This window comes from Centruroides sculpturatus, unplaced genomic scaffold (genome assembly GCF_000671375.1).
Source record: "Centruroides sculpturatus isolate CEXI.00-Female unplaced genomic scaffold, Cexi_2.0 scaffold203, whole genome shotgun sequence".
Taxonomy (NCBI): Eukaryota; Metazoa; Arthropoda; class Arachnida; order Scorpiones; family Buthidae; genus Centruroides; species Centruroides sculpturatus.
Window position 1 is genome coordinate 155,546 of NW_019384324.1, and position 18,794 is coordinate 174,339.

At 33.8% G+C, this 18,794-nt stretch overlaps 1 protein-coding gene across 2 annotated transcripts; it reads right to left on the bottom strand.

The window, feature by feature from the left end:
- Position 1: 1 nt before the first annotated feature.
- Positions 2 to 18,493, bottom strand: LOC111626554 (transcriptional repressor CTCF-like). 2 transcript variants are annotated; one of them, XM_023369969.1, is made up of 4 exons: positions 18,368 to 18,493; positions 2,431 to 3,649; positions 2,284 to 2,319; positions 3 to 2,173 (listed from the first exon to the last, which is right to left on the bottom strand). In XM_023369969.1, the coding sequence occupies exons 2-4, from the start codon at positions 3,621 to 3,623 to the stop codon at positions 2,140 to 2,142; spliced, it is 1,263 nt and encodes a 420-aa protein (XP_023225737.1). In that variant the 5' UTR covers positions 3,624 to 3,649; positions 18,368 to 18,493; the 3' UTR covers positions 3 to 2,139. The 2 variants fall into 2 exon arrangements, with proteins under 2 accessions (XP_023225744.1, XP_023225737.1); XM_023369976.1 differs by lacking the exon at positions 2,284 to 2,319 and having other exon boundaries at positions 2 to 2,173.
- Between the last annotated feature and the right edge of the window lie 301 nt (positions 18,494 to 18,794).

The window sequence follows — 18,794 nt, forward strand, 5'->3', positions numbered from 1 at the left end:
GAACAATTCCAAAGAATGTCTCTAAGGATAATACATTATACCTATTCAGGAATGGTAAGAATGACACTCTTATTGAATATGAGGAACTATGACTATGTTGAAAAAGACCAAGCAAGGATGCTACACTGATACACTGCCTACAGGACACACTACCAATGTTTTCGATACTGTACTTCCCATTCCAAGCGACCAGTCTTGTGTGTTTGTATATATAACGATACCCCAATGTACTTGTCACAATGCGACTAATTGCTTCCAAAATCCACTATATCGAGAGTTTCAAAACAAGATCGACACTTTATTTTTCCACTCCGTGCGAACCAAATTTCAAATTTATAAAATGACAACAATCAACTGGAATACTTAAATACAATTTTATTTGCATTCTAATACATAAAATCATAATAAACAAGATTAACATTTACTATTAACATGAAAATCTCCACATTTACACATAGATAAAAGCTAGTATAACAAAGTCTTCGATTTCTTGTGGCATTTTCTCCCATAAATTCACTGCTGGGAAACGCCCGCCCCGCAACTCTCGAAGCGCGGCGCACGTTCGATCTAACTACAGAGCGCACGTGCATATACGAAATATAAATACAAAGCTCGAGAGGAAAAAAAAAGGAAAAAACATCGACAGCGTCATGCAACTACTTACTATTTCCTGAGATATGCTTCACATTTATATAAATAGAATAAAAACACCACGTTTAATACTGCAATTGTCTAGAATTATTCTGTAAAATGATAAAATATGAATATTTTGCAAAGTCTCTAATCTCCAATTATTATTATTATTATTATTGTTACTTGCAAGCACGTACAATGGCGAGGGGGTATATTATCATTCTCTCTCTCTCTCCGCAGTACAGTGTTTTTTTTTCTTCCAAATATTGTTTAAAACATTAACGAGGAAGTAATTCCTAAAAATAATACAAAAAAACTCGAATATTTTATACTTTATATAAATGCAAATATTCTACCAGTGAAAGTACAAAAGACGAAGATGCTAAAATTCGTTTTTTTGGAGAACCTCAGACTATCAAATTCTTTCGTCGTCTCTAAAAACTTTATTCTTTATCGGCATTAAAACACATGTCGGAAACGATTATTTATATACTATATTTTTGATTATTTAAACAATTCGGTCCTTGCCGCCTCGTCGATCATATGGGGTTCTCGAAAGTTTTACTTTTATTAGGTTCTCGATTTCATATTTTTAAGAAGTCATTTAAAAACGTTTCTTAAGTATTTGCCATCTGCAAAACGCATCTAACGGTATCACACGTTCTGTTTATAATTACAAAACTTAAGATAATATGTAGCAGCGTGCATTTATTCTACGAATGATACCGCTAGACTGCGATTTAGTCATAATATTACAATATTTTTACAGAAATTTTACAGTCAAACTTATGTATTTTTACGGTAGAGGATTAAAATTAACATAGGTTTTTCCATTTAGTTCTTATACGCTGCCCGAAAAACCTTAAAAATACCGTACAATTTTGTCCAAATTTCAGGTAATCATAAAGAAAAATTTCTGTAGAGGAATGTAAATATCCATCTTTATAGCTTATAGCAAATATATAATAATATTAAACTATTCTAAAAAAATAACAAATAAAATCAGTAAAAACTATACAGTGATAAGCAAACGATTCTACAAAGAGAATGAGTATTGTAAGCTCAGTTGTCTCCCGACTTGACTGTATAAAAGTTTCATGGCATCACTAAATTCTATGAGGGAGGAAAAAAAAAGAAACAGAAATAAAAATAATAAACGTAAACATATATACAAGTAACACTTTCATAAATTGTGGGTTTTTCTAAACATCCGATCGCAAATAACCAAACAGCATAAGGTCTGTCCACAAGCATAGTAGAGTGCCGATGTTCCCAATGGACTGCCTTTAATTTGAAAAAAATCACAGATTGTTATCCACTTCGGCACTGCGTGGAAAAAAGAGGTCCGTTAGTCGGGAATCCCGTTGGTGGGCAGTCGACAACGTGACTCTCTCACTGCTGCTGAACTACAGGGCCGTGCCAGTTCAATTTCCAAATAAATTGCGTTTGGTTATCCAAGTTTACCAAGTAGTTTGTCAAAAGGAGGTTTGTAGGAATGCAGCCAAGTCATGATTTCTTAAATGCCTTCAGGTTGTGCGAACTGAAACATAAATCGGATAATTATTGCACAATCGCAATTACACTATAATGTTAAATAATTAGAGAAATGCTAATAAATTTTCGAAATTTTAGCTTTAGATTGGCGTTTACCTAATAAGCTTTTCCATGTGTTTGTTAGCAATGCAGCTTGAAACAGAAAAAGTTAACTTAGAAACACGTTTTAAGTAATTTAAAACATTTGCAAAGTCAATTTTTTTTGCATGCATCAGTATCAAAGCAATAGACTTTTGTACTTACTGGTTTTCGATTACGTGCTGCTCGTAGATGGCATCGTTATCCGCAACAAAATTACACTTATTGCATAACCGCTTGCTGTGAACCTTCATGACGTGCATGGAGAGTCGTTCGGTACGAGCCGCTTTGTAATCACATAGGGAACAAGAGAAAGGTTTGATGTGCGTATTGAGATGACGACGCAGACACCAGCTGTCGACTCCCTGCCAGGGGCAGTAAGTGCAAACGAATGTTTTCACCTGTTTGGTCTTCTTTGATTTGGAGTTTAGTTTGTCGGAAGACAGCGACGAATTAATATTTGTCAGTGTCGATGAAGAGGGAACTTGGGTGGGCTGCTGCTGATGTCGCACGTTGGAAGGAGCGGTTTTCGCCGGAAAACGGTGGATGAGAGTGGCATCGTACACGTGTTCTTTGTGGATACGAAGGAAGTGTTTCTTCACGTGATCTCCTCTGTTAAACATCTTAAAACAAACATAGCAGTGAAATGGTTTCTCGTCCTTATGTATATTTTCGTGCCGATTGTATAGATCGCGTCTGTCTGTAGCATACAGACATCTGGAACACACGTAACGCTTATTTTTGTTATCAGCAATCTGTTTCTCTTTAGTCTTCTTCTCCACGCTGTCTTTCAAATTCTGAAGAAGCCGTATGATCTCGTCCAGCACTGGCTGGGCCTTACATATACTACTTGCAATGCTCGAGGCAATCTGCTGTTTGTTAGTGTGTACGTAACGTGGCCACATACCAGTATACGTACAGTGAGGACACTGAAAAACCGCAGCATTGGCATGAGTACTCAAATAGTGTTCTGCTATGTGCGAGAGAAATCCAGTATTGTTACAGGCTACGCAACGAAATAGTTTTGTCTTTGGATTATAGCACGCCACGGAAGAGTTGTTCCAACTCAACTTTTCCTTACCCTCGATCCAAGTGCCCTTGTCGTTAAAATGGGAGGGATCCAAGTGCGTGACAGGGGAAGACATCTGAGCGATATTTAAACCATTCTGCGGTGCCAACATCAGCTGGGTATGAAGAGGATTTCTGTTATTGTTAGCGAGGATATTATTTCTGTTCAGTTCGATCTGTTCCAGATTCAGAAACTTTTCTTCTTTTATTTGAACTCCCAAATTGTCTATGGCACATCTTGCATTATTGTTGAATTTATCCATATTTGGAAAAGGTGGATCTTCTGCCATGTCTAGTGTATATGGTAGGAAAAATACTGAAAATAAAATTAAATTTGGGTAAGTAAACACACTATTTATTTATTTTATAACTTTCAAATTATATTATAGATAAACAATTCAAAGACTACCTCAAATAAATAAACTGAATGTAATTTGTTTGTATCAAACAAAACTTAAGGTTTATTGTCTTAAATAGCTGCAAATCAAAGTGTAATTACAACATAAAACCAGCAAATAATAAAGCAAGGCAGAGAGTACCCATACACTCAGTATTCTTGTGACCTTTGGTTCCATACTGTGTGTGCACACTTCTTCCATAGCTTGATGGTTATGAATGTCCAAACCGCTGGCATTTCAAGCAGCATAGTGGGTTTGGAACATACGGGTAAACTGGACAGTACAAATATCCTGCTGCAACAGAAGATAGTAATTGCGGTTTGTAAAAGGTGAGGATATGTTTTGTTGGTATTAACTTGCCATCTCGATCAATGCAGATATGATGAACAGCAGTGACACCTTGATCCAAAAGTCCAATCTGAATATCTGATGTGTCTGCAGACATCAGATTGATCTCAGATATCACACCACATGATGAATTTAAATGTGTGATCTGACACTAACCCAATGTTTCCAAAAGTCTTCATTGTGAAAAGCTTTAATGATTGTTGACGGGATGCTGTTTCGATCAGCAGGTTCCATGATCTCAATTTCTGCATGATCTGCATTTATGCAAATTCTGTGTTTTCCAGATGCCCAACAATCAATTCAAATAAATTTTGAATCAGGAAAGGAGAAGACTTATTGCATGCAAATGGAAAAAAATCATTATCAAGCAAGCAGGCTAATTGGAAATTTTTATATTTGTTGGAGGTGAACTTTGTTCTTTGAATCCATGATTAAAGAAAATTATTCAGTTCCCAATGACCTCACCCACCATGGAGTTTAATGAGGGGATGTCATCACATGGGAGATACCCATAGACTGTCACACTAGGGTTTCCCAGGAGCGATATATACTCTTACAATTCTGTCAAGAAGAGCACATCTTGTCTAACATGACAAAACTGTCAAGCAAGGATTTGTTCCCCGGTCTGCACAGTTGATTCCTGGCTGAGGTCATAAATGAATCAATGATTTGCTAATTGACTCAACTAGAGCTTGATTTGAGCCTTCCAGCTTATTTGTTTTCTGAAACTGTGTTTTACTATTTATTGAGTGTTGAACACAAGATTGTGTTATTAATTAAACACTTGGCTTTTTTCCATCTTTATTCAGTTGATCCCATTTATCCGAAGCAGGGGCCAAAGCAGTGTGTTGGGGATGTTATGTAGCCCCTCAACTACCAGGATCTCCCTTTCCAGAATACGGCCCACCATGCACAGCAAACACGTAAATGGGTGTTCATATCCCAGAGATAATTTTCTATCTCTACTTTACCATCTTTGGGCGTTCTCCTCACCACAGACAGGAACCCACATCAAGAAGTTTTGAACATCCCTTCTTTCTGGAAACTAGATGAACTTACTTCATCAAATGAGATGAGTAGCTACATATTTATTGCTTATTGATGATAATGCTTATGTAGTAATGACCATAGAAATTGTATCACTTGTAAAATTCAATAAAAATGTATTTATTTTCTTTAATTTGAAGTATCATTCAGACCCAAAAGAAACCACAAAGATTACATCATCCAAGACATCCTAAACAAAAACTTTTTTGATTTTCTTTTTGAAACCGTGTCCTGTTTTATATTTGTAGCGTAGTAAACAGTAGTATTGTGTTTTATTCCAAAGACACATGGCAAATTTTTCATCAAATTCTTTTACGCAAGACTCATCAAACAAAAATGCAAAGAAGCCAACACCAAGATCACAGAAAGGAAGAGAGATTACAAGTTGACTGAAGAGGGACAAAGCCCGAAATGAGTACAAAACAATGTACCGTATCGACTCAACTAATAAAAGAATTTGATGAAAACTTTGCCTTGTGTCTTTGGAATAAAACGCAATACTAGTGTTTACTATGCCACAAAAACATTTTTGCTGTCCAAGTCTATCATAGCAATGTTTCCAGCAATTGTATTGGTGTAAAAACCCATGCACTTTGGTAAGTAAAATGGAAAGTTTTTGACAGTTTACTTCACATAAAAGGTCTAATTGTTGCCTTGAACAAAGGAACACGAGAGGATAATCTCATGAAATAGTACAGAGTGTGTATTGTTATCAATCTAGAATTGTGCATTTATTGCAAAGGACATACAAACATGGCAATGTTGAAAGGAAAGCCAGATTGGGAAGGAAACATGTGAATACATCAACATCATGCCAGGACAGGTGTCAAAGCATCTTACCTTTCTAGTTCTATCAAATTGAAAGCAAAGTGGGTTTTTCGTATGGCTGCTACTGAAAATTTGAAATGGTCAAAATAATATGACACTTAAATTGTAATTGTGAAGAGTTGACTGTATTGAAAATTAATCTGAAAATGTATTAAGTGAACATCTGTAGAGAAATGGAGTTAGCATTATGTCTTATATCAAAATATATTAACAGTTGTCTGATTTCTGTATGTATGTAAGGACTTTTGATGTAAGAAGAATAAATATGGCATTACTTGTTGACTGCAGTTGGTTGTTTTGACCAAAGATTGTAAAAATATTTTAATTATTTGATTTTTGATGATGGATCACTTATGTTTTAAAATAACATTACAGAATAATTACAAATGAATTGCTGGGTGTTAAGTCCTGCAACTTACAATGTATTGAGCCAGGTCATCCATACCAGACACAAAACAAAAGAGAAATTCTCCAAATTTGAAATATACATGTCAACACTTCCTTACGACAAAGCAAGTGGCAGCTTGACATCCACTGTCAAATGTAGTGAACAAATGTAGACTATGCAGTGGAAGGAAATTTTGTGTCGAGTATGAGAAGTGCCCATCCTTAGTTATGCATAGCATTTGTTCTGACAGTGGTACAGAACCCAACTGCTAGGCCACCAGTGCATTCTGCAGTAGTGTTGACAGTTCCCAGACATCGGTTGCATCTGAAAAGAAAAAAGCAATGGAAAACCATGTGTTCCCAATGAAACTGTGAAGAGAGTTTGGGAGAATTTGCAGCATATAGTCCCTGAAAGTTAACAAACCATATCAGTTGCAAACTTGGCATTCCATAGCTGAATATACAGAAGTTTTTGTGATGGTGCAACTGAAACCATACTATATGCAGTTGCTGCAGTAGTTAAAGGCCAAGTTAAGGGCACGCAATACAAATTCTGCTGTTGTAAGCAGGGCGCATTGGAAGATGAACACTTTCACATTCAGTGAAGCTACTTGTAAGTGAAAAGGTGAAACAACATGATGTCTGGATATGGGGCAAGGAAAATCCTCATTATTTTCAAGAATATGAACAAGATTCACCAAACCTAGCATCTTTTGCAAACTTTCAAATACAAAGCCCTTTTTCCATAGAAACAGGACATGACAAACCAGTCATTGTTATATGTGTTTCAGCTGTGGAACTTAAACTTGTAATTGCAGAAAGCTGGAACAGCTGTTTCAGCTGTTCCAGCTTTCTGCAATTACAAGTTTAAGTTCCAGTGAAGTTTCAAGTCTTCCATCAGAATTGGACTTCACCTCATTGGCACACTGAAGTCAATACCCAAACATAGAACTCCCACATCACTGGATGGGGTGATGCATTAATGCTGTACAGACAACCTCCCAGATCTCGTGCCATGATTCTCTTTTGTGGAAATATTACAGGAAAAGGTTCATGTGCCATCACCTATATCTTTGGCAGAGCTCTGGGTCTGCATTACCATGATGAAGATCATTCAGGGAGACATGCTACAATATACTAATGGAAGTATTGTGCACGAAAGGAACATACACATCTATAGTTCTATAACACAAATTTGGACAGTTTATTCTTTTAATGTATCACTCACTGTTAAATCAGAATTTATCTGCACATAGCAATTCACTTCACTTTTTATATTTGAATGCTCAGATAACATTTCCACCTGTAACAACAGCTTTGCTTCAACCTTTAGGCTGAAGTATAATAACAATAATGAAAAATTATATTTCCTGCACATTTACTCATGTACAGAAGAAGAAACAGAACTTTGGCAATCTTTTTCCAGCATTGCAGCATTCTAAATTGCATAATGATCATTAAGATTGAAGATAAAAGATAAGTAAGATAAACTTTGAAGATAAAGAAGTGTTTTTAGAATACTGTGAATGTGAATAACAAGTAAATATTTTATTAAATCCAACTCCACTCAAGACATGCCACATGATTCCCCTCTATATCCAAACCCCTTGACCTTTAACCACCAAAATTTAACAGCATCAATGCTTCTTTATATACAAGCTACCATGCCAAATTTCATTTCTTAATCTTCGCCCCATCCTGAGAGATACAACAAAGTAGATGTGAACCCACACACATATCCTAGGAATCAATTTGACTTTTTGGGTATAGGAGTCATAAAACATCACGATTTCAAAAATCTGGAGGATCAATATAACATGATTACAATATTATATTATAAAAGCCAAGGAAGTAAAATCAGAGACAGGCCTTGAAAATGAAAGTGAAGTTCCTTCAGCTGTTGTTAAAGTAGAGTGCATTGTGGCAATTACTAGATGTTTAGAAAGCAAAGTAAGGCCAACCCATAAAAGAGTGAAAAACATCTTTGACAACAAGGCGAGAATTAAAATCATTTTTAAATCAATCTACAACTTGCATTAATGATCCAAATGAGAAAAAAATGGTAACTACATTTTTTTTGGGTCTATCAAAATCATGTGTTCTGTCCAAAAAATGTGATTTATAAACCAATTTTTATTGGTGAAGATTTCATTAAACACCAGTAAAATAACTAGTTTAAGTTAGTAGAAATGTTTAATGAAATTTACGGACAAAAAGCAAAAAGCAATAAAGCAAAATAAATGCCAAACACTAATCATATAATTAGTAATGAATCCAGAATTTGCAGAACACTTTAAACAAAAATAGTTAAATTATATTCATTATGTATTTAGTGTTTCATCAAACACAACAATGCAAATTAGGTTGTGTACAAAAGTACATTGTTATGCCAGTATTACTGGACTGCTATCTTTGTCATTTGTGCAATATCTATAATCCTGCATTTTCATTTACAAATTACATGATACTCATTATGTTTTCATCATTATCAAAAAGAGGTGAAGAACATACATATGACGTTCTACAGCATGTCAAAAAACATTTCTTGTACTTGCAATGCTGAGTGAAAACTACCAAATAACTTTTATGCAAAAACAAAAGCAAACATATGAAGCAGAAAACAATAGGAAATCACTAAATTAAAATAATTTTTCTGATTCACCCATGAAGTTAGAAAGGATTGAGTTTTTAATTTGCAAGTGTAAAAAAAATCACATAAATCTATATATATAAAAATTGTGTGTGTGTGTGTGTCCGTCCTTCATGCATTACCACACCGTTTATCCGATTGCCGTGAAACTTTGAGAAGTTTAATATACTCCCGTGAAGGTTTCTGGCATTTATCCTACGATAGATGGCGTGCGTTTACACGAGCATTCAAGCACTGTGTGTTCGATCGATTTCAAATTGTGAAGACCATTTCCCCCCTCCAAAAATATCTGTATATATGCATTTATTATTTATGGATATTTGTAATAATTTTTGTTTAATCACTTTATTTCAACTTTTTTTTGCTAATTACGTAATCGCTCAAACTTTGTTAAAACCTCAACTGTATCCCGAACAACAACCGAAGTTGTAGAAGGAAATTCGCCTATTTTACCAATCTAGGGATCCCCCTTTTCCAAATTTTAATATCGACTCAAAATAATTTAAAAAGACAAATTACAATAAAACAGTTTATTATCCAACTATGAGAAATTTCACAACACGCCAAGGAAGAGAGGAAGGAGCAATTAAATAATCAAAATTATAAAGGATTAAAAAAAATATATAAAAGTGGAGAATATCGCACTTCTAACAATCTCTGCGAGTATGTGGGGTAAATTTAAAGAAACCGTGCTTCTCACATGGACAACTGTATGTGGCCAACTCACGTGTCGGAAAACATTCTGATTTATTTGTGTATGCACCAGACAAAAAAAACAAAAAATATCGTGTATTCACAAAGCACTCCAATAAATAAATAGAATTGAAACGACACTTTGAAATGTTTTCCCGATGAAAATGAATAATAATAATAAGTTTCAATAAAAATGATAAAATGTAAACTTAATTTTATCATAACGAGTTTGCTTGAATTTCATTTCTTCTGAGATCGCAGCAATGCGCGACGGTTAAGCTAGTACAAAAAAAAAAAAAAAAAAAAAAAAAACAAGTCAATCAGAAATTACTTCATGCTGCAAGATCCTAACTGCACAGTTAAAATTATGACAACACAGTTCCAAAAAAAAAAAAGATCATAAAGATCAAAATTCTACACTGGCTGCAAACTTTAATACTGACTACAAGTGTTCAATTGGGTTTAAGACAAAAATTGCAAAATAACATCCTTTAAATCTTGTACAACATTAAGAAGTGGTTAAGCAACATTATAGCACTAATCACAAAGAACAATTTTCGTGCTTTGAAGGAAAAATAAGAGAAGAAAAATTAAAAACAATGAAGAATTCTCTGATTAGCTAGCAACAAGTTCTTATAAAATCTATGAAAAGTAATGAATCGGTAACAAGACCCAGTTACAAAATAAGCTATTTATTAGCAAAACATTCAAAATCATTCAACGATGGTTCTTTAATCAAGAAATAAAAGATAAAAGCTGCCGAATTCGTCTGTCCAGAAGAGATACAGGCATTTTGAGATATCTCATTATCAAGAAATACAGTGGCAGACAGAATTATGGAAATGGCAGATGATGCCAGTTCACAATTACAGGAAATATCTACCAAAGTCCAGTGCTTTTCAAATGCAATTGATGAAAGCATGGATGTAAGAGATGCTACACAAGTTGCTGTTTTTTTCATGGTTGTGATAATGTGAGAACCACCAAAGAATTGTTGGAAATTATCCCTCTTCATGGAACAACAACTGGTGAAGATATTTTTTATTCCATATGGAGCATTTTAAAAAAATGTATGCTTCCTATTGACAAGCTTGTTTCTGTAACAACTGATGGCACTAAATCAATGATGGGTGAAACTAAAGGATTTGTGTCACGACTGAGGAGAAAAATACAAGATGAGTATCCAGATAAACTGAAAACCAGGGCTTTCCATTGCCTTATTCACCAACAAATTCTGTTTAAAATTATTAAAAACTAGCTGCAAGGACCTGCTTCGCTGGGCAAAAAGTAACGATAGTGAAGATTAAGATAAATACATTATAGCCAATCTTACCCGTTTTCACAGAATGCAAGAATTAGGTACCCCGTTTCCAGACTAATTAGAGAATTTTTACATGAGTCTAAAAATATGTTCAATTTACCACAAAAACGCAAAAAAACCGCATGTAAATCTTGCATGCCGCTTTATATTAACACATCCTTTGTTACTCAACACTTGCATTGTTAACACTTCTATTGTTGACACTTCCATTGTTACACATCTTCGAAGTCAACCACTTTCAACCCCATATCTCCCACACCCTTATAGCACAGAATGCAAGAATTAGGTTCCCCATTTCCAGACTAATTAGAGAATTTTTACGTCCAGTCAAACGAACTATTTTCAATTTGATCAATTTTCTGGAACATTTACAATCGTTCTATAATCAAACCAATTCGAACTTAAAACGATTCGAACATTTTTAAAATCGAAATAGAAAATCTTCGAAGTCAACCACTTTAAACCCCATATCTCCCGCACCCTTATAGCTATCGAGATGCAACCACCATAGTGCACAAATGGAGACTTGGGGCTACTACCACATACAAACACCATTCATGTGCGATGTGTAGTTTTGGCTGAAAAGTGAAATACAGGGGCACACACGTCTCTATATATATATAGATAGACAAAGTACTTAAAACAATTACAAAGACAGTCAAGTTTATTCGACCAAGAGCACTTAACCATTGACAATTTACTTTGATTTACAATTTACTTTAAAGATTTAGAATCCGAGTTCAAAGAACTTTCTTATTACACAGAAGTCCGTTGGTTGTCCTGCCACAAAGTCCCGAAGATCTTCTATCTGCTTTTGGAGGAAACATTATTATTTCTTGAAATGAAAGATGAAAACAACAAAAATATATTGGTCATAAAAGATTTAGCATTTTTAACAGATATTACAGACCATCTGAATAATCTTAATATTACATTGCAAGACAAAGATCAACTAATAATGAACATATACTGGTAATAATAGCCCATTAATTCCAGAGATGAAGTCTCTCTTTCTTTAGCATGGCAGGCCCTAATACAGCAGGAGGATTAAGTGAATGGTAAACCTAAAAGAAGGGAAGTAAAGGGGTAGTCTGTATTTATGTGATATGTTTTTTATGCTTAAGAACAAAGATCTTCATAAAATCTTTAAGAAAGGAAACTATTTAAATAACTGTCGATATGACGTGGAAGCTTTGATGTTTGGAGCTATTGATCACGTGATTCTGTTCTATCTTTCCAATTTTTAAAAATCGTTCCAAACGAATGTTTGTTCATATTTAGTAACATTTCAAACAATTTTTTACCTGAAGAAAAACCCAGGAGGGGTCTGAAAACATTTGTAGTGTTAAATTTTATTACGCATCAGTTAAAGGTTTTTTCTGAGGTACAGAATATATACTGTACAATGCAATTGAAACTTTTGTAAAAAGACCTGACTTTGTTTAATTAAAATCATTTGCAAAAAACATTTTGACGTTATTTTCCTGTGTTTGAGCACAAAATCAAAGCTACTTGTTTTCACAATATGTTCATAAAATTGAAGAAATCAAAAATGAATTTGATAAACTTTTTGATGATTTCAAAGAGTTACAAGAAATTTTATATCTTTTTATTGGACCTTTTTCCTTTAAAGTTGAAAAAGCCCCGACTTCAATACAACTGGAATGAACTGATTTCCAGAATGATTTGGTTTTAAAAGACAAATATCGAGAAGTAAGAACTCCCAAAATATATTCCTATTTAGGTGAAAAATACCTGAAAATTAAAAAATTTGCTGTGTAAATTTTAAGGTATGTATTTATGTGAGCAATTATTTTCATACATGAAATTAAATAAAACGACTTACAGATCAAGATTAACTGAATACTATGATATGCTTCTTGTCTAGTCCTTGTATTAGCTTGTAAGCACTAAATTGGCCTTTCTCTATTGCTAGACTTATTACACCACCATAGGACATCAAATTAGCCTTATAAAATCACTTTATTTCAAGAATGAATGCATTTCGGACATTAAGTCCCTCTTCAGCATGTCGTACAATAACTATATTTAAGAAAAAACATGTAAGATTATATTAACAGTAAAAAAGATTTTAGGTTGTAATTCAACTTATATAATTTTGAGATTGATATTAATTAAATATAGTTATTGTACAACATACTGAAGAGGGACTTAAGGTCCAAAATGCATTCATTCTTGAATTAATAAAGTGATTTTCTAAGGCTAATCTGATGTCCTTTGGTGGTGTAATAAGTCTAGCAATAGAGAAAGGCCAATTTAGTGCTAATAATATTAACTGATAAACATCTATCTGCCATAATGAAGATTGTTTATTCTGTGTTTGAATCCAGATATGGAAAACTAGGAGGAGGAATAAAGTACTGGCAAGTTTCCAGTAAAAACAATTAATTTTACTTTTATTGGGTTGTTCGGAAAGTAAGTTCGTTTTTTCTGTCAAAAAAAAAACAATATTTTTATAATAAATAAATATTTTACTGAATCATTTTGGTCAAATACCTGTTATCATCGTTTCTGGTAGTAGCATGATTTCACATTCATAAAAGTTTTTATCGTTACTTACATAAAACTGATCCAAGTGATTTTTGACATTGTCATTTCAAGTAAATGTCTTACAGTTAACAAAAATTTGTATAGACCGGAACAAGTAATAATCTGAGTGTGCTCGATCTGGCGAATATGGTTGGTGTGATAGCAAGTCCCATCTAAGTTATAACAGTTTCTGACGAGTTACCAAACTTGTGTGAAATTTGACATTATCGTGGTAAAACACTACACCTGTTTTGTTGATCAATTCTGGCCGCCTTTTCTGTTTGATAATATTACTCAATTTGTTTACTCGACAACAGTACACTTTCGAATCAATTGTTAAATTTTCTGGTAAAAGCTCCAAAAAAAATTTCCTTAAAATCCCACTAAAGAGAGCATCTCTCTTTAAGAACATGTGGAATCCATATATCAAGCTTTGAAATGAAACCAATTTGTTTCAAGTAATCATAAACATTTCAATTTGACAAATTTAATCTCTTAGTGATTTCACGTGTTGTTATTCGGCAGTTTGCTTCAATCAGCACTTTTATTTTGTTTTCATTGGCTTCAACTGGCCATCCAGAACATGGTGCATCTTCAATATTGAAATTGCCAGAACGAAATTTTGTAAACCAGTTTTGGCAATGTCTTTCTCTCAACACGTCATCTCCAAACATTTACCCCAATTTTTTTCTTGCTTGAACAGCATTTTGATTTTTTGGTAATAAAAAAGCAAAATATGCCGAAAATGCTGCTTTCGATCTTCCATATTTGATGGGACACAAAAAATAAACAATTGCACAGAATCAAACAAAATTTTTTACAAATAAGCCTTAAAATGCTAGCTGTCAAAATATATAACAATAATACGGTTTAGAATGAAAATGGCGGAAAAAATACGACTAATCCGTCTAGTGGTAAAAAACAACAAACTTACTTTCCGAACAACCTAATATAAATATGTACATTAAATAAAATATATGCTTAAATAAAAGCAATACTATAGCAATTATATATTGTTGAGTTGAATTCACTGAACTATATAATGTGTTTTAATTGCCCTATATATAATTCTGCATCCTTACTTCAAAATATAATTTTAAGAAAATTTGTAAATGTGATGTGGCCAGCATGAATCATACCAGTTGCATTAAATGGCCTGTTGTTTAAATTGAGTTTGACACACCATAACACTATATGATAACAGATTTAATAATCTCACATACCGTATTTACTCGCATGTAAGACGAGGTGCGACTTTAAAGATCCAAATAAAGAAAATTAGATTCATTAATACAATTCTAATTTTATTTCATTTAATCACAATTAAAAAATATCAAATGCTCGTGAATGCACACATTGTCCCACAAAAATTACTGGCATTTTAAACTTGTAGCGAGTACATCTGTGATTTTGGAATTTCAATTCGGAATTCAATTCAAAAGCTTTGCTTTTTCTATTGCTATTCATCTTTACTCCTGACAATACATAAGAATGATTAAAACGACCCAGATAGAACAAATTTGTTTTTAAACACCAGCATCCGATAAAAAACAGGAATACACAGTTCACAAAAATTATTGCAAAAACACAAGGAACCTTCACTCGCGCATATAGGACGACCTAGGTTTATGAAGCAGTTAAAAATGAATAAAAACCATGTTTTATAAGCAAGTAAATATAGTACATAGAATCCACTAACAGGGTTTGGACACAAAGGTTGGCAGAACATAACTATGACATTACAAATAATAGAGTAATGACAACTCTGGTCCAATATGCAATAGAGCTCAGTGTGCTGGCATGATGGGACAATGTCAAATTAATTAAAAACTCTGGACACCAATAAACTGAATTTAGAAACACAGGAGATATATAAAAACTCATGACAAAGGATACATATAAATAGGAAAGAGGCAGAAACAATTTCCAACACTTGAAAATTATTCATTAAATCATGTATTCATGTAACAAATTGTCTATATCAGTGTTCCGCAAAATTGTCTATATCAGTGTTCGCGGCACACTGGTGTGCCGTCACAAGGTGTAAGGTGTGATGTGAACTTTTACATATTCTATTAATTTCAAGCTTTATTTATATATTTTTATCACAGTTGCTGTGCTTCCTGTGCTTGTATTTCAAGTGTTATCTCATAAGTGCCGCAGCACTTATGAAATAAGATGATGTTCATTTATTCTTTATTACAAGCCACACATTTTTATGTATTTTAAGAAATTAAATGTAAAATAAATTTGCTCACGGGTGTTGATGTCTGTTTAATAATAATAATAGCTTAGTGGCATTATGTAATTCTATTAATAGTATCATATCATACGTTTTTGAGGGGAATAACATTTTGGTGTGCCGTGTTGAGACATGTCGAGTCATGGCTGTGCCACGAATAGAAAAAGCTTGTGGAACACTGGTCTATATCATAGTTATGCAACCATCTGTTTTATAAATTATTGTGGGGCGTTTAAACAAATTTTGTTTTTAAATTTTTGATAATAATTTGAATAAAAAAAAAAATCACTGTTTGTTTTTAAAGATTTTGGTTCCAGACCTTTGATTTTTAAAAATCATTCCAAAATTTCATAAGTTCAGCTAAAACAAATAAAGTGTTCTATAGAAGCTTGGTGCCAGTCCCTCAACATGGCTGGAAATGCTTGCAATTTCTTATACAATGCTGCCATTGCTGGAAACATACAGAAGGTCAATCAGTTTGTCACTTAATTTTGTATACTAACACAAGTGTATTGGAAGAAAAACCACAGATGCAAGATGTTAAACATAATGCTTTTTACTTTGAAGGATGAAGTTTTTTCTAAAATCAGAACACAACAACAATGTTATAATTCTAGTTTAAAAAGTATTTGGAACAAAAGTCATTTTATGAATTTTTAGTGTCACAGTCTTGAGAGATTTTGTAACCTTTATACCTTCTTTCTTTTGAGGTTTAGTTTATCACCCAAGAGCATTTTGCACAAATAGTGATGCAGTGAAAATTTTAAAATATTCTCTCATTAGCCAATCATTTTGTAAAATGTAACCGATTAAAGGATTTGGCGAGAGGCCAATATTCCAAATTACGGTCCACAATTGTAGCTTATGCATTAGTGATACTTTTGTAAATGTAATTTAAACAGAAAAAAATCATTTATTTTTAGTAATGAATGATTTAAACCATCACCAAATCATAACTGGTATTTATCAAACTATGATACACATTACCAATTTAGATTTAAAGCATTCTTGTTTTTACAACACACTGATCCCGAAACAATTGTAAAGTACTGGATTTAATTGTCAAAATAGCCTCGAAAAGTAAAATTTTTAGACATTTTGGCAACTCGCTTTTGTTTATTGTATTTATTTTTAATAAATTCAACTACTCAAACTGAATATTTGGATATTGGTTTATTTATTTTTAATGCTAAATAATAAAACTGATAGGAAAAAAGTAACATTTAGAAGTTTTTGAAAGTTTTAACAACTATTGTCAACATTACAAATAACAATAGCAACAAAAGTTTGTTGCTAATGTTGAACTTGACTCCATATCAAAATTTAACTTCATCACAACAACAGAATCTTGGATAAGATGTAAACTTTAAATGAGGGATTTTCCACACCAGAGTTATAGATCCCCTCCATACGAGCAAAAACGTCGACAGAACTATACGTGCACACGTGACCTTTTGTGAGATATTCACCACCAAAGGTCAGTTTTTACCATCAAACAGTATACCATCTATTCTCCACGCTCTGCACATAATCTTTGGCCTGCACCTCGGCACCCACACGAGACAAGTCTCCACACCCCTTAAAACTATATAAGACCAAGTATGGTACATCCTACGGGTACATTCCACATCTCTAATAAAGTTCCAACTGTCTCGTTCGAAGGCGTAATCGTATAAACTCGCCCGCAAACATGAAACCGAAATACTCGATAAGCCGGCCGTCATCAGGTCAACACGACTAGGTTTGTTTAGTTAAGGCAAAGCAACACTTGGGCAATCTGCCTTCCAGGAGGTCTTTTTAAGAGTAACCGGCCACTATTCAGGCATTACGGATGCAGCAAAAACTCCAGCCCGTCCCAGCAAGGAGCAAACCCATGACCGAACTCCCAGCATTTGGAGAACGGAACCGTCCGGCCACACAACGGTCCATTTGATCATTACGCAAAATCGCTCTCGAGCAGGCAAAACGTCGAAAACAACGCATACTCTCATTACAAATAACAATAGCAACAGAAGTCGGTGTCAATGACAAAGTTGACTCCGTATCAAAATTTCAACATCACCACAACAACAGAACCTTGTATTAGTATTGGAATCCGCGACGAGTTGACAGATTCAACCCTTCACACCATGAATTATTCAAGAGACGAAGCAATTACACAAAAGCAAATCAATATTGGCAATAAAGGAAGCCCAATAAGCGGCATCGGGTCATTTACTGGATCACAACAAACAAACAAACGTCAACGTGACGTAAGAAGCGACGTAATCATAGACATCGGTAGATGGGATGCTCGGCATTTTTTTTAATTAAAACTCGATAAATGCATTAATTAGGGAGAAATTTCAGCGTAAAACGTTAAAAAAATCGATTTTACCGCCAATTATAAGCTGGATTTTAGTAAATAAACGAGAAAACGAGAAAAAAAACAGACGAACAAAAGACCAAACGAACCAAACGACATCAAACTTTTACCCCTAACATCGCATTTTCGAACGGCAAAAACCGGACGAAATCGGTATAAAAAATAATAAATTATGTCGTAAAAAATAGTCTATAAGATCACTTACCGAAATAACCTTAAATGAAAAGTGTGAATGGTCGATAAAAACGTCAAAATCGCTCATAACTTTTGATTATCGAAGCCTTCCCCACTTCGTTCTTCGCGAATTGGCCATTGCGGATGAAAGCGACATCTGCATTATAATTATCATTTTACGTTTTTTTGTTTTTGCTCTTTTTTAAAATTTAATTTTATTAAATATTTTTTTAGAATTTTGAATATTTCCATGACACGTGTGTTGCAGCACATGGATTGGGAAACACTGGTCTATAGGTTCAAGTGTACTGGTCAATTCATTTCTAGAACAAGTACTGTTGGACATTTGTCTTCCTTTATCACATTCCTCTAAAGCCATTTTTCTAATAGGTTCTGACAAAATGTTGCCTTAGTTGCCTATGTTTAACAGGCTTTATCTGGTCTCCTTTCCCACTCAC

What these genes read in the sequence shown, in the direction of transcription:
- LOC111626554 (XM_023369969.1), bottom strand. Translation starts at nt 3,623, where the DNA reads ATGGCAGAAGATCCACCTTTTCCAAATATGGATAAATTCAACAATAAT. An exon ending in CAGCACGTAATCGAAAACCA is followed by an intron (nt 2,320 to 2,430) that starts GTAAGTACAAAA and finishes TTCTGTTTCAAG; the next exon opens with CTGCATTGCTAACAAACACA. An exon ending in CACATGGAAAAGCTTATTAG is followed by an intron (nt 2,174 to 2,283) that starts GTAAACGCCAAT and finishes TTTATGTTTCAG; the next exon opens with TTCGCACAACCTGAAGGCAT.